Here is a 21,256-nt window from a genome sequence, read left to right as displayed (position 1 = left end):
AATGCCCAAGATGGGGAATCTAACTCCAATCGGCTATACCCCCTCTGTGAAGGTAAGCACGAAGAAGAACCCATGGAGAAAAAGATGGCAAGAAAACTTACCTGTCCCATCTTGCTCCTAGAGAGGAAGGGAAAATAAACTCCCCTGAGAATTTACATCACAAATCACAAATCACAAACTAACGCTACCCCGTCACGGGGAGAACTAATGATCTAAGATAGTGTCAAGTCACATCCACAATGATTCATAAAACTCAACTGCCTGTAAGGTGTGCTCTGAGTACAGAGATGTTAAAACTTGAAAAAAAAAAAAAAAAGTGCGTCTTAGACCGTATAAAACAAAGTATTATGATTATTCTCATTTTGCAAATGAGAAAATAGAGAGGAGGGGAAGTTAATGCCTTGTCCAAGGTCCCACAGCTGAAACGTAAACATAGTTACGTGCCTGAGATTTTGACAACCTGCTTTTAACCATGATGTAAATCACAAGGAAAGACAGCTAAAGTCAATGCCATTCCCGCCCTCAAGGAACTTGCCTTTTAATCTCTAGGACAATATAAAATGTATAAAGAGATTTTTTAATGGTGATGGAATAAATAAAACTAGGAGGAACAACCACTAATTAGTGTACTATATGCCCCAGTATAAGGTGTAACTAAGACATAATTAAATCAATTTTATGTGGCTTATGGAAATTGACATCATTACTTTGTAGTTAACTTTGTATGTCAGAATTCATATTATATGCGTTATCTGTAGATCAAAAACACTCTAATAAAAATATGCCTAGGAGGAGTCCCTTCCACCCTCAATACGGCAAGTCTACAAAGTACCCCTAACCCCAGCGAAGAAGGCTGACACTGTATCAAATGGGTCCATCAGGAAAAAGTCCTTTATCCAAATTTTCAACATCATTATTTGTAATAGTAGATCCTTGAGCAATCAGTTCTTACTTATCTACACATGTCCAGACATTCTATATATAAAATATATAACAGTAGATATGCCTAAAGTGCAATACCAGGATGATAAAATGAAGCATTAAACATAAAACTTCTGAATGAGAAATGGAAGCATAAGTCCTCTGCAATTTTCCTGCTCAACTAACAGCTACAAATTAAACAACAATTGCTGGCTACTTTTAATAAGAATAAAGAAAATGAGGAAAAAAGAATTTTTGAAACTATACAAATAGTGGGTGTATGAGGGGGAAGCAATTCTATGACTCAATTCTACCAGTACTTCTTTAATTTGAAAAGATAATACTTGCAACATTCCTACATCAGAGAATATGAAAAGCTCAATAACAACAAAATAATGATAATAGTAATAATAATAAGGTACATTCGTGGGTAAAGCAATTGAACAAAGTTTTTAAATTACTAGGATGAAAAGAACACCAGAACTAAAAGATCTGAAAATCATACGAATTTAAACAAGTCTTTTGAACCAAGAAGTTAAAATTAGTATGCCTTAAAATTTAGAGGTCTTGATAACAATAAAAAGCATTGTTATCTTTCTTCCAAGTTTTTTTATAATGAAAAGCTTTAAATATATAGAAAAGCACAGAGAATAGTATAATGACCACCTACACCCATCACTAGATTTGACAATTGTTAACATTTTGCTATATTCACTTCATCTATTATTTTTTACATCAAGAGCTACTTGCAGGTACTCCTTCTAGAGTAGGGTTTGGGTATAGGTGTATTTAGTATTTGCATCTTCAGCTCTTGTGAGTAACCCCAAATGCTTGTGAAGTGATAATCCTAACTTTTCTCAGGCATGAATTTTAATTGCACATGTTGTAAAGCTGAAATCAAGTCACTGAGCCACTGAGTGACCCAAGCAACAGCCATATTTCTCCATTACCATATAATTTGGTTTTCTTTACTCATGGTCATGTACACAGAAACACCTAAGAAGTGATGTAAAATGTTCTTACATGGAACAAATTTTAAAAGTTCCCAACAAAAGTCCAGTTGCTGGTACTAGGGGTAAAAGTGAACAGAGAGGGAAGTTTTTAAAAAGTCATAAATCTTTGCAAACAATAACAAGTTTTAAATAAATTAAAGTCCATCATCTAATTATAGAATCAATTACAAGACTACTTCTGAGAAGTCTTCCTATCCTCTCTCATGGTGCTTCCTCCTGGAGGATGGATTCCCACGTGGCAGTACGAACCGCACCTGCCCAGGACTCTCAACCCCACATCTTTCCCGCTCCACCCACATTAAACTCCTTGGCTACCAATGTCCTGTTGGAATGGCTATAAACTGTCCCTAAATGTCCCTCTTCTCCAAATCTAAGTGATACGGGAGATAGACTCTTCCCCTTTCCCTGCTTGTAGGATGAAACTAGCATTTACTCTTCCTCCAAAATTTTGGTCAACCAAGCCATATGGTCAACAGTGCCATGTATGTGGAGGATTTGACCATCTCTCTGAAAATTAGAATGGAGACTACTGAACATGTGTAGCAGACACTAACATAAATTATTTTGAGAGCCTTTTAATTTAGAGAATACCTTGAAGAAGCAGCATAGCGAAGTGGGAAAAAAACACAACCCATAATGCCATAGAGTGCTGGATTCAAATCCGGTCCCACCACGTATAGGTGTAGAAATGCTCAAACTCAGTTTCCCAATCTTTAAAATGAGGCTTGTTTGCAAATAGAAGGAAAATATATGGAAAGCATGTAGTACAATACCTACAATAATCTTTAATCTTTAAAGATATTTAATCTTTTAAAATACCACTGTCTGGGCATATCTCCTGCCTAAAAATGATTCACAAAAGAGGCAACACTCAGTCAAAATTGGGAAACACTGCCCTAAGTTCTCAACAAATACTAACTCCCACTAAATTTCCCTGACTTCCTCTCTCTGTCTAAAGGAAGGATAGTTTGGGGGCCGGCCTGGTGGCATAGTGGTTAAGTTCTCACACTCCGCATCGGCAGCCCAGGGATTGCAGGTTTTGATCCCAGGCGCAGACATAGCACCACTTGTCAAGCCTCACTGTGGCAGCAACCCACATAAAATAGAGGAAGATTGACACAGATGTTAGCTCAGGGCCAATCTTTGTCACAAAAATTAATAGTAATAATAATAATAATAAAAATAAAGGAAGGATAGTTTTCTTTAATTTTCATATTTCATAGGAAATACTATGAAATGCTAGATAACTTATGAATCAAAATTAAAACAAACTTTAGGAAAATAAAAGCAAATAGTAGTGCTAATATGTTCTTTAAAGGAACTCTACAGAATTATTATGAGAAAAGTAGGTTAGAAACTAGAAGATGGGTCCTATCCTGCATCACTGATTACCTAATCAGTGATGTTGGCAGCCACTATGCCATGATGAGTTTTGGTTTCCTAATATGTAAACTGGCAAGTATCTACTATGGTAGGTAGACAGATAGGTAGCTTCTAAGATGGCCCCCCAAATGCTCACCCTTGTGGTATTCATATCCTTCTATAATCCTCTTCCCCTAAGTGTGCACTGGCCTTCCTGACTTGCTTCTAAAGAATAGAATACAACAGAACTGATGTGATGTCACTTGAGAGATTAGTCTACAAAAAGATGGCGGCTTCCAACTTGAGCGTTCTCTCTCTTTTTTTTTAAGTCAATATTACTTTATTTAGATCAATTTCCTTGGCCAATAAAAGATTTTTCAAAAAACAATAGGTTTAGTTAACACCTCCATCACCTCACATAATTACCATTTTTTTTGGTGTGGTGAGAAAATTTAAGATTTACTCTTTTAGCAATGTTCAAGTATATATATTTGGTCTTAGGGTTGTTTCCATATCTTGGTTATTGTGAATAATGCTTCAGTGAACAAGGGAGTGGAGATATCTCTTCAAGATCCTGATTTCATTTCCTCTGGATACACACTCAGAAGTGGGATTGCTGGACCATATGGCAGTTCTACTTTTAGCTTTTTGAGGACCTCCATACTGTTTTTCCCTAGTGACTGCACCAATTTACATTCTCACAAACAGTGCACCAGAGTTCCCTTTTCTCCACATCCTCACCAATACTCAGATAGCTCTTTTCTTTTTGAAATTGCCATTCTAACAGGTGTGAAGTGATACCTCGTGGTTTTGATTTGCATTTTCTTGATGATTAGTGATGTTGAGCACCTTTTCATGTACCTGTTGACTATTTCAATGTTTTCTTTGGAAAACTATCTATTAAGTTCCTCTGCCCATTTTTTATTGGATCGTTTGTTTTTTGGCTATTGAGTTGTATGAGTTTCTCATATATATTAGATATTAACCTCTTATCAGATATGTGGTTTGCAAATATTTTCTCCCATTCTGCAGGTTGCCTTTTCATTTCGTTGATTGTTTCTTTTGCTGTTCAGAAGCTTTTCAGTTTGATGTAGTCCCATTCATTGATTTTTGCTTTTGTTGTTTGTGCTTTTGGTATCACGTGCGAAAAATTGCCAAAGCCAGTGTCCAGGAGCTTTTTACCTATGCTTTTTCTAGGAGTTTTAGAGTTTCAGGTCTTACATTTAAGTCTTCAATCCCTTTTGAGTTAATTTTTGTGAGCAGTATAAGATAGGGTTCCATTTTGTTCTTCTACCTGTGATTATCCAGTTTTCCCAAAACCATTTATTAAAGAAACTATCCTTTCCCCACCAAGTGTTCTTGGCTGCTTTGTCAAAGTGTAGTTGGTCATATGTGCAAGGGTTTATTTCTGGGCTCTCAACTCTGTTCCATCAGTCTACATGCTTGTTTTTATGCCAGTATCATACAGCTTTGATTACTATAGTTGTGCAGCATAGTTTGGATTCAGGAGAGGTGATGCTTCCAGCTTTGCTCTTCTTTCTAAGGATTCCTTTGACTATTGGAGTCTTTTGTGGTTCCATGCAAATTTTAGGATTCTTCTTTCTACTACAGTGAAAAATTTCATTGGAATTTTAATAGGAATTGCATTGAGTCCATAGATGACTTTGTGTAGTACGGACATTTTAATAATATTCATTCTCCCAATCTATGAACATGGGATATCTTTCCATTTGTTTGTGTCTTCTTCAATTTCTTTCATCAAAGTCTTATAGTTTTCAGCGTGTAGATCTTTCACCTCCTTGGTTAAATTATTCCTGAGTATTGTATTGGTTTTGATGCTATTGTAAATGAGATTATTTTCTTTATTTCTTTTTCAGATGTTTTGTTGTCAGTGTATAGAAACATGACTGATTTCCATATGCTGATTTTGTATCCTGCAACTTTACTGAATTCATTGATTAGTTCCAACAGTTTTTTGGTATATGTACACGTATATGTATAATATCACATCTGCAAGCAGAGAATTTTACTTCTTCAATTCTGATTTTGATGCCCTTTATTTCTTTTTCTTGCCTAATTGCTCTGGCTAGCACTTCCAGTACTATGTTGAATCGGAGTGGTGAGCATGGGCAATCTTGTCTTATTCCCGATCATAGAGGAAAAGTTTGCAACTATTCACCATTATGATATTAGCTGTGGGTTTGTCATATATGGCCTTTATTATGTTGAAGTATGTTCGTTCTGTACCCAATTTGTTGGGAGTTTTTATCATGAGATGATGTCGCATTTTGTCAAGTGCTTTTTCTGCATCTATTGAAATGATTATATGATTTTAATCTTTCACTCTAGTAATGTAGTATATCACATTTATTTGTGTACGTTGAACCATCTTTGCATCCCAGGAATAAATCCCACTTAATCATGGTGTATGATTCTATTAATGTGCTGCTGAGTTTGGTTTGCTAGTACTTTCTTGAGAATTTCTGCATCTACATTCATCAGGGATATTGACCTGTAGTTTTATTTTCTTGTAGTGTCCTTGTCTGGCTTTGGTCTCAGGGTAATGCTGGTTGGGTACTCTCTCTTGCTCACTCTTGGATCATTTACCCTACGGAAAGTGAGCTTCCCTGTGGAGAGGCCCACATGTTGTGGGACTGAGGCCTGCCAAAAACCATGTGAGTGGGCTCAGAAGTGAACCTTCCACCAGTAAGCCTCCCCTTCACATGAGACCACATTCCCAGCTAACAGCTTATCTGCAGCCTCATGAGACCTTGAAGCATTCAGCTAAGCTGTGTCTGGATACCTAACCTACAGAAAGTGTGATCTAATAAATGCCTATTGTTTTAAGCCACTCAGTTCTGGGGTAATTTGTTGTGCAGCAATGGATAACTAATATGTTTGTCTTTCTCAATTCACAAATGAGATTATACCTATAATAATGCTACATATTTAAATGTGGGTTAAAATAACAAATATAGTTTATAATTCATTGTAGATATATAATAGGAAATATATCTTATAAATAACTATTCTGAAGTATAAGATTTTCCCAATACACATCTATTAAAGTTATTTTAAAATGCATTAATATTTTAAACTACGCTTTAAAAAACATACTTACTAGGTCATAATTATAGAGAGGTTGACACACTTTTTCTAGAGTGTACAAATATCTGACATTATCCTTTGATTCATTTGCTGTATCAGTGATTCTTGCATCTAAATCACGCCAATTCTAAGAAAAAAATGTATAAGAATTCTATGAAACATCCAAATATCTCAGGGTGCTAAAGTTTAATCAAGAAATTCAAGCTATCTTTCCTAATCACAAGTATACTAAAATAGTAGAAATTTAAATGTGGTTGATATATTTTTTCTTATCTTCAGACAAAGTTATTATAAACAACTTGAATGAAGCCTCATCCCATTTGCAGTTAGCATCCTGTCTGCAGACTTAAACCAGACCTGCTTCCACCTGGAGTGACTTTTGTAGGTTAATTATTTGTGACATTACATTACTCTGGGTCTTCAAGAATGGGTCAAGTTATTAAAACAGATCATTATTCCAAGAAAACATTCCTATCAGCAGAGGGAACTTTCATATCCAGCAAGAATGTGCGGAGATGCTCAGGGACTATGGCAGATTGCCTCATCCAAAACATATGACAACCGATTTATAGTCACAGTAATAAAGAACTCTTAGAATAGGTAGCAAACAATATCTGAATTTTTTTAAATGGGGGAAAGATATAAACAGACAATTCACAGGAGAAGAAATGCAAATAGCCAATAAACTTTAAAAGATGCACAAATTCACTATTAATAAGGAAAAGACAAAATACAATAAGTCATTTTCCACATGTCAGACTGGCAAAAAAAAAAAATTAACTCATAAGGAGTATTGACAAAGTTGTAGAGTATACACCCTAGGGAAATACTTGCATGTATGCATATAGAAGCTTTAACTGCAGCAATGTTTGTGAACATATAGGAAAGGAACAATTTTCCTCAAAAAGTTAAACATAGAGTAGTTACCGTTTGACCCAGAAATTCCACTCCTAGGTATAGACTCAAGAAAAATGGCAACATACGTTCACACAAAAACTTGTACAAGAATGTTCATAGCAGCATTATTCATAACAGCCAAAAAGTGGAAACACTGAATGTCCATAAACTGATAACAAACGTGATATTATCAATACAATTGAATATTATTCAGCCATGAAAAGGAATGAAGTACTGTTGCATGCTACAACAAGGATAAACTTTGAAAACACTACACTAAGTGAAAGAAGCCAATAACAAAAGATCTCATATTATATGACTCCATTTATATGAAATGTCCAAAATAGGCAAATCTACAGAGATAAAAAATACATTGGTGGTTACTTAGGGCTGGGGGAGGGGGAGGGGAACAGGTGGAGACGAGAGGTGATAGCTACAGGGTAAGGTTTTCTTTCTGAGGTGATGAAAATGTTCTAAAATTGATTGTGATGGTTGCACAACTCTGTGAATATACTAAAAACCATTAAATTGTACACTTTAAATGGGAGAAATGAATAGTATGTGAATTATATCTCAAGATTGTATAAAAAAAGGAAATGACTTGACTGTCTAAAAACAAGAAAATAATTAGATAAAACCTGGTACATTAGCATTTTGGAAAACCACACAGCTCGATCTGACAGGTATAACTGCAAGATAGGCTACTGGGAGGAGAAGGAGTTGAAGAATAACACAGTATGACACTATTTACGTAATAAAAAAAACTAGAAACACAAAACAAAACTATGTAATTTCATAGGTACCTGGCATGCTCATATATAAACGCCACACAAGGTGTATTAAAAACAAATACAGTCAAATAGAAAACAGTGGTTGTCTCTATGTGCTTATCATTCAGCAACAGGAGTTATAGGGTGGTAAGATGTGTAATTAAGAGAGACCTGTTTCATCTGTACTATCTAAATCTTTTATTGAAAAAAAAACAGTATTCATGCATTATTTGTATTACGTATATTTTTTTTCAAAGGAAGAATAAAGAAAAAGAAAGGAACCTGGAAAGAATCAAGCCAAGCTGTTAGTAAAGATGACCTCCAGGAAAGAGGTGGAATAGTGGGAATGAGACATGTGATGAGACGGCATTTTTGCTTTTGACTTTCTATATAGTTCTTTACCTCAATGAGCCTGTATTGATTTACAATTTCCAAAACAATTTTTAAATAAATAGCAATCATCTCATAGTAGTACTGTCAAAATTGCTGTGTGAAATAAATCTTTGTTTCTATACTGCCTTTTCCTCTTCTGGAAATAATTGCGGAAAATGAGAAAGCCTTACTCAAAGTTTAACCCTTCTAAATACATGATTCTGATATATGATGCAAAGAAGCAGTTCAAGGAGGATAATTTTCCAGTTGGTTGTTCTGAAGTATACTCAACTTTCAAATAAAAGGTCTTTTACCTTTAACAGTTTGGAATGTGCAACATTAAGCACGTTTATGACAGCCTTACAACTTGGCCCTTTAATCTGTTCAATGATATAATTGAATTTGGCTGACATGCGTTTCCAGTGTTCCAATTCAGTGAGTGGACCTGAATCATCAGCTTCTTTTCTCATCTGTTCACTCTCAATAAGTACCTGCAATCAAAAAAATCCACAGGATGTAGAAACGTTACTTTCTTCTTTGTTAAAACCTCATAATTTGCATCTTTACAAAGAAAGATAAAAGTATAAATAAGATTCAACACTGAACAATGTTAAAAACTCCTAGCAAACTAGCAATAGAAAGGAACTTCTTTAATGTGATAAATAGTATCTACCAAAAATCTACAGCAAATGTCATAATTAAAGACGAAATTTTAGAAAATACCCTTTAAAACCAAAGACAAGTTTGCCACTATCACTATCCACTTCTATTTGACCTAGTAATGAGGTCCCAGAACAAGGTAAATAAAGCAAACAAAAGGTACAAGAATGGAAAATGAAAAATAAAATTGGCAAAATCACAAATTATATAGTTGCCACATTTAAAAAATTCAAGAATACCTGAAGACAAACTTTTACATTCAACAAAAGTGAACAATTCAGTAAGGTTGCTATATATATACATAAGTACTAGTAACATTTCTTCACAAGCCATCCAACAATCTGAAAATGCAACTTCTAAAAGGACAGCATTTGCTATAACAAATAATAACAAGGATAGGGGCTAGCCCCATGGTCAAATGGTTAAGTTTGCATGCTCCACTTTGGCGGCCCAGGATTTCACCAGTTTGGATCCTGGGCGTGGACCTAGCACCACTCATCAAGCCAGGCTGAGGCAGCATCCCACATAGCAGAGCCAGAAGGACCAACAACCAGAACATACAACTATGTACTGGGGAGCTTAGGGAGAAGAAGAAAAGAAAAAGAAGATTGACAACAGATGTTAGCTCAGGTGCCAATCTTAAAAAAATTAACTAATTAAAAATAACAATGACAAGATATCTAGAAATTAACAAACGATGTGCAAAATCTTTTTGGAGAAAATTAGAAAACTTACTTTCAGTGCACAAAAGAAGACCTACATAGATGGAAAGATATACCACGTTCATGGATGGAAAAGTTCAACAACATAAAGATGGAGATTTTCTTTAAATTAATGTATACATTCAATGAAACTCCTATCAAAATCTCAACAGGGTTTTTCATGATATTTGACAAACTAGTTTTAAAATTAATTTGGAAGAATAATTAACCAGAAATAATCAATGCAATTTTGAAGAAAAATACAGAAAGGGACTCACCATGCAAAATGTTGATTTAGTAAAAAGCTACAGAAAATAAAGCAGCATGATCAGAGTACAAAAAACAAGTAAGTAGACCAGTAGGATAGACAAAGGGGCATGTAAACTTGATATATTACAGAGGTGATATTACAAATTTGTTAGGAAAGAACGGACTATTAAATAAACAGTTCTGGGGCAATTGGTTAACTATAAGAAAAAAGACAAAATTAGATTTCTACCTTATATTATACACATACACAAAAATAATTCCAGATGGATTAAAAACCTAAATGTTAAAAATAAAATGATAAAACTCTTAAGGAAAAACATAGGACACAGGGATAAAACTATAAAGGAAGGCACAGAGCTGAAGATCATAATTGTCTAGAAAGTGGTTGCTACTAGAGGGGAATAAATGGGAGTTAAAATTGGGAAGAGGAATGCAAGGGGATGTAAGGTGCTGGTAATGTTCTATTTCCTAACTTGTGCAAAGCTTACACAGGTGTTCATTTTGCAATAATTTGTTTCTTTTATTGTACTCACTTTTATATATTTCACTATTTAAAATAAATAAACAATTTAGGAGAATATCTTCATAACATTGGAGCAGGAAAGGGTTTCCTAAATAAAACACGAAAAGCACAAATTTCCTAGGGACTGAAGGTAGCTAAATGGAGGCTAGATTACCATTTGTAACTAATACGTTTACATTAAAATGTAGAACTTTCACACAACTAAAGACACTATTATCAAATAAAAATGCAGGCCACAATGGGGACCGACAAAGGATTAACATCCAGATATTATTCAAACTCTACCAATTCAGCAGGACATCATTGAGCAATCTGAAAGAAAACTGGATGAAGGATAAGAACAGGCAAAGAGGAACAACAAAGAGGAAACCGAAATAGCCACTAAATATACTCAACCTCAATAGTATTCAGGGTAATGCAAAAGAAATCAAGACATCACTGCACACCCAACATACTGGCAATGATTAAATCTGGCAACCCCAAGTGTAAGGAAAGATTTGAAGAAATGGGAGACTCTTGAACACGTGCAAAGGAGACCTGAACAAAGATATTCACTGAATGTGTACTATTGTTGTTTCTAACGGCAATAAAAAGAAATGAGACAGGAACCAGCCTAACGAGATAGGGCTGTCCACCACTGAAGCCACAAGACCCCTGGCCCAACAAGATAAGGCCCCTAACCAATTGGCAAGCTAGGAGAATCAGATAGAGACCACCAGAATCCACATTCCGCAGCCTTGGGACTTTCCCGGGTTTAGGCTTACACATGCAACCTAGCGCCCAGGAGTTGGCTGAAAGTGACCTCTTGCCTCACTACCATAGAAAAAAATCACACCCAGGGGTGGAGAGCTAGCATGCTAACGATACATGTAGCAACATGCTGCCAGACAGCACAGGCACAAACACAACGCCACCTCTACATGCCATGACGGAAGACATCCCCTGCTGCAACCTGATAAAAACCCCACAGTATGGCTAATAGTGGAGGAGCCGCTCACCTCTCTCTCTCTCCCTTCTTCCCTTTGTCATGACTGGCTCCCTGGTGCACAAGCTAATAAACTTTCTAACTCTTCACTCCTGCTTATTGTCTCTTTTGATTTCTATCCTGGGGGACAACAAGGACCCAGGGCACCAGTAACAGAAACATTCTACATCCCCTATTCTGAGGGAATGAATGAATAAACTTCTCTACCTCCTTAAACAGAGGATACTAGACATAGCTTAAATGTCTGAAAATATACATAATAAACTGACTTCTTCATAGAGGAACACCAGACAGGAGTTGTGAATAAATTAAATTTACTTGTATCAACATGGGTGAAAGAGAATGTTAAATGAGGAGGGAAAAAGGATGTAAAAAAAAAAAAGCTGTAAAAGGACGCTCCATGGTATTATACCATTTATGTAAAGATTTTAACCACAAATACATATTCTGTATTTTTATAATATATAATTTATATACACAATTTATTTTTATATAATATAAATCTTATAAATATGCAAATACAATAAAAATGTAAAACTTGAGGGAATGGGAGGAGACAACATCAGAATAGTGTTCATATAGAGGGAAGAGAGGAAAGCATTGGAAGCTTTAGCGAAAATAAGAGATCTGAAGCAAATATGGCAATAGGTACTATCTGTTTAACCTCAGTGGTAGTTACAGGGGTGTTTGTTATATTTTCTGTATTTTTTTGTTTGTAATTTTTCATAACTTAAATTGTGGTAGAATTTTTCTGGGTTTTTTTTTTTTTTTTTTTTTTTGGCTGAGGAAGATTCACTCCAAGCTAACAGCTGCCTCCAGTCTTCCTCTTTTTTTTGTATGTGAGCTGCTGCCACAGCATGGCCACTCACAGACAAGTAGTGTAGGTCTGCACCAGGTGCCAAAGAGGAAAATGCCGAACTTAACCACTAGGCCACTAGAGCTGGCCCCAAATTGATAGAATTTTTAAGAACACAAATGAGATAAAATACATAGTTGATTTTTCAAACCCAGGATGGTTCTATCTTTAATCTATGAAATGCTTTTAATTTTAACCATGGTTTATGGAACTCTTTCCTAACCTCATTACAAGCTTCTCCATGTCCTTCAACAGAGATACTGGACACAATTTAAACTTGTCTTAAATGGCTGAAAGCCTACACGATTTAAATCACTTTTGATGTTTAATTCCTGTTCCACCATCACTCATAGATGGTAATCCAGCCTCAAATTAGATACTTCCAGGGATGCAGCACATTCCATTTTCGGGGAGGGGGGAATACTGTGAGAAAGCTATCCTGATTTCAAGATAAAATCTCTCTCCTTATAACCACCACACTCTTTCCAGTCTTACTTCTGCCTTCTAGGGCCACACAGTGCAAGTTTAATTTCATATGGAATCCCATCAAATATTTGAAGACATAACGTCACTCTTAAATCCTCTTTTTTTCCAGGTCAAACATCTCCACGTACTTTCCTTGAACAGCATCGTTCATATCCTTGGCCCATTTTTCTCTAAATTACCCATTTCTTAATGATTTATTTAAGTTTTTCATATATTATGGATACTAACTCTCTGTTATAGATGCTGATAATATTTTCTCCCAGAAGGTCATTTATCTTTTAACTTTGTTTATGGTGGTTTTTGCCATATGGAAGTTACTATATTTTTTTTTAGTAGTCAAATCTGTCGGTTTTTTCTTTCATGGCTTCTGGGTTTTGTATCTTGCTTAAGAAGATATTAATATAGTCTGACATTATGTTCTGGAACATTTATAGTTTTTGTTTTAACATTACTTTTTTAAGACTGGCTATTTTCACTCACCTTGTTTTTGAGATTCATCATGTTGTTGCATGTATCTCTTTTTCTAGTTTGAGCTTTCATATTTATGTCTATGATCCATTTTGAATTAATTTTTGTGTATGACAAGAGGTCAAGGTTTGTTGTATATATAATTTTTTTTAAAGATTTCTCCCATTTCCTGCACTGATTCTACCTAATTGTAGGCCATTTACTGAATTTTCTCAACTTGATTTCCTTATTTCAAGTTGCTAAATCTCCTTATATCAAGTCATTTTCTTTTGCTCGCTCATTTTTTGAAAGAAGATCTATATCACTTGGTCATAATAATTGGAGAGGATCTCCTCAGCCATGGTGTAGAAGAGAGCTTGATTTCCACATTGGGTTACAACTCCCCCTTCCTCCAGTGGCATAGTAGGTGGCTGCAGGAGTTCTCCCGTGGGCAGTTACCCACTTCATTTACCTAGCGACACCGGGAAGCAAATTCTGTGGCCAGCACTCCAGGCCTTGGTGGAATTTCCAAAGTCCTCCAATTTTCCCCTCCAACTGCACCTCCCTCCTTCCAGCATAGTTCTAAGAGAGGCAAGATCAGAAACGCTTCCCTCTAACTCTTGCTTGGTCAAGATTTTTCTCCCCTAGTCCTCACTTAACTGAAGATTTTCTTCTCTAGTTCCAGTGTCCTGTGTGTACGCACTAGAGATCAGTGAGTTGGCTCCTAAGGTCCCCTTTCAGTTTAAGGAAATTAGATAGCATCTGACTTTTGGCAGTGTTTATAGTCTAAATTGGCACCTCTCAGAATGTTGATGTATATCTCGTTCTTATCACTGCTTTTCTTACCACTAGAGAACATTTATTTGGCCAGAGAGTTGCAGACTTGCCACTATGGTACTGATACGAATGAGCCTATTTTGAACTTCTTTGCCAACACAGACAATTCTGTTGACCAACCAAGAGCTCCTTATTTAGCGTCTAGCACTGTGGCTATAGTCTCTCTATTGTGTCCTCTTTCTCTCTTATGAAGAGCATACACTATAAACAAAGTATTACAGATAAATGCTGGCTATTCCTGGTTCTTCATTATTTCCTTCTAAACCCATATTGGTACAGTTTCCTCCCTGAACTGAGAAATATCTCAAAATTGATTTTAAGTGGTCCGTAGAGAACAATGATGTTGCATGAGAACCAAGAAAAGGCTGAGTTTCATAAAAGAATCTGGAAAACTCCTCTTCCCTTTACTCTCAGGGACAAAACGCAATGACTAGGACACAGATGAGAACCGCAGCTCATATCTGATGAAATTACCCGAGGCAGCTCACCTGTTCGATCTGTTTGTACCATATCATCAGCACATCCTCTAGCTGACGAACAGTTTCTGAATTATTAGCTGCGACCGTCACTTCTTCAAAGGTATGCAATTTGGAAAAATCAACATTGTCTATCGTCTTTAACTTAACTGTTCCCTCAATACTTATTATAGCACCTAAAAGGGATAAATTAGTATTGAGAAGAGGTGTTTAATGTCAAAGGGTTAAATGTCAATGTGTGGTTTCAAGTTGTAATTATGAAAATGTTAAAGTTCTAATACTTTATAGAAATATAATGCCAATTGAGTGTTAGATTGTGACCATGATTTGCTAATAAAATTGTATATTTTAACAATATGAAATAATATAATTACATATTTTTTAAAGTTCACAATAAAGTATATATTTTTTAATATGGTGAAATTTTTCACAAATAATATAGAAAGAGAATCCTCTTGCTACAATAGAAAATAAAAAAGAAAACATATCTGGGGCTGGCCCCATGGCCAAGAGGTTAAGTTTCCGTGCTCTGCTTTGGTGGCCCAGGGTTTCACTGGTTGGGATCCCGGGTGTGGACATGGCACCGCTCATCAAGTCATGCTGAGACGGTGTCCCACATTCCACAACTAGAAGGATCCACAACTGAAAATACACAACCGTGTACCGGGGGGCTTTGGGAGAAAAAGAAAAAATAAAAAATCTTATTCCTGCAAAGATCCCTGGAAAGAGAGGTTCTAATGACTTGCCGTCTTTCCTCTGGGTCTCCTAATTATTTTGATTAACATCTTCTTACAAGATGGAATTTTTTTTCACTAATTTTTTTTGTTTTGTTTTGTTTTTGGTGAGGAAGATTGGCCCCGAGCTAACACCTGTTGCTAATCTTCCTCTGCTTTATGTGGGACGCCTCCATAGCATGGCTTGACATGTTGCACCTGGGATCCGAACTCGAGAACCCCAGGCCACCAAAGCAGAGAGCGCAAACTTAACCACTATGCTACCAGGCAGGCTCCTCTAATGCTTATTTTTAATAACCTATCTTATAGTTAATTTGCTCATCTTTAGTAATTTATTAAACATTAAATTTTATACTTACCATCTAAAAATGAAAGGTATCTATTGATGGTTTCAGTGAAAAGGTGTTTTTCAGATTCTCCTTGCTTGGACTGGTTTAAAGCACCCCAATTATTTGTTGCAAGAATAGCTGGTAGAAATATATTTGCCAGCATTTTCCTAATCCCAATTAGGAGTCCTTTTGATGCATCCAGAACAGTAAATAGTACATCCTGAAAGGGTGGTGTTCAAATGTTATTTTACATGCCAATCCCATTAAAGAAGTGTGGATCATAACCTGTTTTCCATTGCAATAAGCACAGACAATATATTTTATAAACTGTTAGGGAAACAAGTGTTGTGGATATTAAAGTTCTAAAATCCACCAACGCTTATTGTGCCCCCATTTTAACCATTCACATGCTTGCTCAGCAAGCAGACACTTCCCCGGTGCTCTAATTTCTGCTTAGGGAAGGAGAGATGGCCTGGAGCCTACACAACGTCAGGGAAAGGAAACTGAGTCTCCCGCCTAAAGAAAGTTCTCAGTTCAAAGTTGTCCTGTCCATGAAAAAGGGTCCAGAAAAACTCTGTCAGTCCAGGGAGAGAGCAACCAAATTAGCCTCTGCCCAGAATTTTGAATGGAAAACATGTTGGTAAAAGGATACAAACTTTCAGTTATAAGATGACTAAGTTTGGGGATCTGATGTACAACGTGGTGATCACAGTTCACAATACAGTATTATATACTTGAAAGTTGCTAAGAGAGTAGATCTGAAATGTCATCACCAAAAAAAGAAATGGTAATCATGTGAGGTGATGGAGGTATTAGAGTTAATGCTACGGTGGGAATCATTTTGCAATATCTAAGAGTATTAAATCAACTTATTGTACACCTTTATTGTTAATTATATCTCAGTAAAACCAGAAAAAAAAAGTCAAGTACATATTTGAAAAAAATGTAAACATACCTCATAAATATTTTTATTATTTATAGCAACATCATTGCGACAGCGAACAAAAAATATACAAATGCCTTTTAGTTTCTCTGGGGCTGCGCTGTCTATATACAACCTCATCATTTTTGCCCCTTTGGCTACTCCAGCAAAAGTTCGACCACATTCTGAAAACACAAGTGAAGAATTCAGCATATGATCACATAAGTGACCAAATGTTATAAACTACGGTAGATCTTACACTATTGGTTTTTTCTTTACTTTATTCTAAGAAGTTTTCAATATGATTGCAGAATAAATTTTTTTGTCTACAGAAAGATGTCAAGAATTGCCGATCTTAAATTGCCGCCTCCTCTGGCGCCTTTCCCTACTTCTGCACCTTTGCTCCTCTGGCCCGGCCTCCGGCAGGGCCTTCACACAACTGTTCTCCTGTCCCATCTCCAATCCTTTTTCTTCCTAATTCCTGCTTATCTGCTAGATCTCAACTGAAACACCACATCTCCTGGAAGCCTTCACTGACTCCCTCGAGAAGATCCAGTCCACTATTGAATAAATACACTCATAACACCCAACTTATATTAAATCCTTCTTTGAACTAATTTCTATCAGAATCAATCATCTAATTATAAATTTTTCTTTAATTTTAAAAAACTATTAAAAATGAGAATTCTGTTTAATGGTTGGTTGCAATATTAATATGCAAAAATCAACAGTCTTCCTATTTACAACAATAACCAACTTAAAATATGATAAAAGAATATTTAAATCCCCATCCAAAAATCACAAAAAATGCTCTGTCTCAAGCATTCCTTCCTTTGGGTTTGGGGATTCCTCCTGTGCAGTGATTCTGGAGGAAACCAGTCTCAGAGGGCTGCAAGGGTGGGCATGTGAAAACTAGACTAATTAGATTGTATAGAATATAACTATATTGGTACGAGAGAAAAATAGACCCCCTATTTGTTTAAAGACACTCTTAGGATTTCCATTATTTACAGCTGAACATATTCCTGGCTGACAGATCCATCAATTGGAGAATGGTTTCTAAAAATCACAATGCAGTTGTACTAAGGGATACTGTACAGCATTTTTTAAATGAGGTAAATCTATATGTAATGACATAGACTATGTCTAGGCTATACTGTCAAGTGCAAAAAGCAAGTCAAGAATAAAACGTATTATATGATCACATTTTAAAAATGATAATAAGCATTTATATGTTAGCACATGCATATAAGAAAGACATGTAGAGGAATATTAACCAAGTTGATAAATGCATTACTTTTGTAAGTAGCAAAAATAATGATTAAAAATATGTCTATCCTTTCTCTGTAAATTCCACTCCTGGGAATTCTTCCTAAAAAGTCTTCCTAATACACATAGAGTTGAGGCATTGTTCAAAGGAGCAAAAAGTTGTAAACAGTCTAAATTCTAGCAATAGGAGGTAAGTTTTGAAAGTAATAGTTACATTAGTCCAATGAAATACAATGCCACTCTTTAAAATTTAATTGTACAAATGTATCTAGGACATGGAGAAGAGAATATCATCAAATTTAAAAGCTATCATAGAATGAGAGTAGAGTTGGATCCTATTCTTGTAATATATAGACATACTAGATATATAGATATATACCTAATTATATATATACACACACACTCTACATATACATATCTAACTTTAACTCTCTCTCTGTCTCTGTCTCTCTCTCTCTCTATCTATATATACACCAAAGAAGTTACAGAGGAATATTCATCAAGGAGTTAACAGTGCTTATTCCAAGTGAGTGGGAGTGTGGGTGGTTTTTAGTTCTAATTATAGATATTTCCTTATATTTCTATAATTTTCAGCTATTGTTTTAATTTTTAATGAGTTATGAAAATACAGACCATACAATAATGTCACAGGATAAGAACTGTGAGAGACAGAACATCCACAGAGTAGACCTGGTCATTAATTATGAGTACACATGTTTTGTTGGGGAAGAAAGACATATGTATTGAACAATGAGATGAAAATAGAAGAACACAATCAAATGCTGTATTTTACAGTGCAAACTCTAAATGAGACAGGAGTGGGTAGGAGAGTGAGGGATGTGGTTTGGAACACTCTGGGAAGGCTCTGTAGAAGAGAGAATGCATGACGTGATCTGGAGGAGCGGTAGGGTTTAGCTGAGTGGAGAGAAGAAAGACATTCTGCGAGAGTCGGGAGGGCAGAGAAAAGGGTACAGAAATGACTTGGTACGTACAGAAAACATGAAGAGATCAGCTTAAAAAGAGCAAATTCACGTCTGAAAGAATAGATGAGATTAACCAAGTACTGTGTATCCAGGTTACTACAGGCCTTGGAGGATAAATGAGGGGTTTGGACTCAATCCAATAACTAGCAGCAGGATAAAAGATTTACTTGGCAGGAATAAGTAGTGTGAACTTCAGAGAGGAAATCTGGGAACAGATACTGGTTTTCAATCTGGAATCCTAGGGCAGGCATGAGGTAGGAGCCTAGCCTAAGGCCGCAGAGGAGGAAAGTGAGGAAGAACCAACAGGAAGAACACTAAAGGTAAAAACCACAGGACTTAAAAGATAAGTAGTCTGAGACCAAAGGATGGTGCACACTCCTACGTATGAAGACAAAAGTTTAGCAACCTGATAAAATGTTCATCATTTTAGGATAATGTGAACAGTAGGGGAAGCCAGATATTGCAGCTGACATCTGCAGCAGATACGAGATGCTGACCCAGGACCACAGGGAGCGGCTGCTGAGCTCTCAGGGGTTTCATGATAATTTCTAGTCATCTGAAAACATCCACCTATTTCAGGGAAAACGCCATTAAATTCTAGTGAAAATGTGCATTCCTCAAGAAAGGACAATATTTTCTGTAACACATTTTCTCCTTAAATCCTTTTGGTAATGCCTGAAATAGATATTTGAGCTGAAAATGTATTGTTTTTAGGACACTATCTTTTCCACATGTAAGCTTCTAGTAATGTCTTTTTATGAATATGGGATATGGATAAAAGAAAAGATATGTTGTACTTTAACATTCATGAACTAATAGCACATTACCCTTGTAAAACATCCTTACCCACACCAGGAACATCTCCTTCCTGGTACAAAAATTTCAATGTCTTACAACCATCTTTCATAAAAAAATGTGTAAATGCATCCAGCTGTTAAATAAAAGAGAAAATGATGATCAATAAAATGACTAGGGAAGTACAATCAAATGAACCAAGCTCTATGCTAGACATTTTACATACCATAACCTTCATCATTTTTTAAATTAAAAAAAAAAATGAGCCTCAAGGAGTTTATTTAAGATACACAGTGACAGGTATAGCAGAGGCAGGATCAGAATCTATTCTAAAAATTACAATATTGGGACCAGCCTGGCAGTGCAGTGGTTGAGTTTGCGCACTCCACTTCAGTGGCCCAGGGTTCGCAGGTTCAAATACCACGTATGGACCTACATACCACTCATCAAGCCTTGCTGTGGTGGCATCCCACATACAAAATAGAGGAAGACTGGCACAGATGTTAGCTCAGGGACAGTCTTCCTCAAGCAAAAAGAGGAAGATTGGCAACAGATGTTAGCTCGGCACCAATCTTCCTCACCAAAAAAAAGAAAAGAAAAAGAAAAATATCAAATGCAATGAATTCTTGTTTTTTAGACACAGTGTACTCCTGAGACCAGCAGAGTGAATATTATCATGGGCCAAAATCATGACCGTGGATTAAAAATTTACTTATAATACGTAGCATTTTACAAAGAGTTCATCTGAGCTTCACCACAATCTGGCATTAGCTAAGGTGGCATTATTAATGGCCCTCTTGCAGAAGAGAAAACTAAAGCTAAAGAGAATTTGAGTGAAGGACCCAAAGGCACACAACCACAAGGATGGAGCTTGCAACTGGACGCCAGCCCTGGGCCTCCAGATCTGTGCTCTTTCCACAGAACCATACTGCTGCTGCCTTAACTTTAGGAAACAGTCGTGTAAGCCGGGAAAGCAACATCTGCGACTATCTTGATCAGTGCTAAACGAAGGGAGAAGCAAAACTGGAAGCAGCAGAAGCATGAATGCCAATGTGGTGGAAACCTCTGCATTGGTCAGGGTCCTGGCAAGAAAAGGAGTCCCATCAAAGGGGTTTTTGAAGAAAGAATACAATACAAGAATACAATAAAGAAGCTACTTCTGGAGGCCAGAACAGGATTAAGGGAAGCAGTGGCACTCCTTGCAACAACAGGACTAGCAATGAAGGAGAGCCAGTACCACCCCAAGGCCTGGAAGGGTGGGGGTGGGAGACAGTGCTATAGCTGGGTGCAAGTTGAGAACTGGAGCTGTGGGAGAGGGCATGCTCAGGAGGAGCTGTAGTTACGGGAGGACATGACACTGACCAGAAACAAGGCCAACTGGGAAGAAACCAGACTTCTCTCCCCTTCCACCCTCTAATCTTCTGCTGGGGCCTCCCACTGCCTGAGCTATGTGGCAGCCAGAGAACAAGGGAGCCCAGATGACAGTTTCAAGAGAGTTCAGCCTTCCAGGCCACAGAGCAGGGTGGAGAAGAATAGAGAA

At 36.5% G+C, this 21,256-nt stretch overlaps 1 protein-coding gene across 1 annotated transcript in view; it reads right to left on the bottom strand.

Annotated features, from left to right (window-relative positions):
- DNAH8 (dynein axonemal heavy chain 8) overlaps positions 1-21,256 on the bottom strand; it is a 283,834-nt gene that overhangs the window by 249,530 nt on the left and 13,048 nt on the right. The window contains exons 4-9 of the mRNA XM_070245526.1: positions 19,768-19,852; positions 16,703-16,854; positions 15,778-15,967; positions 14,697-14,860; positions 8,758-8,934; positions 6,418-6,531 (exon numbers count right to left, since the gene is read on the bottom strand). Of these exons, the coding sequence (XP_070101627.1) occupies positions 6,418-6,531; positions 8,758-8,934; positions 14,697-14,860; positions 15,778-15,967; positions 16,703-16,854; positions 19,768-19,852 (882 nt within the window). The remainder of the gene's footprint in view (positions 1-6,417; positions 6,532-8,757; positions 8,935-14,696; positions 14,861-15,777; positions 15,968-16,702; positions 16,855-19,767; positions 19,853-21,256) is intronic.

Source organism: Equus caballus, chromosome 20 (assembly GCF_041296265.1).
Source record: "Equus caballus isolate H_3958 breed thoroughbred chromosome 20, TB-T2T, whole genome shotgun sequence".
Lineage (NCBI taxonomy): Eukaryota > Metazoa > Chordata > Mammalia > Perissodactyla > Equidae > Equus > Equus caballus.
This window is presented reverse-complemented; position numbering and strand designations above follow the sequence as displayed.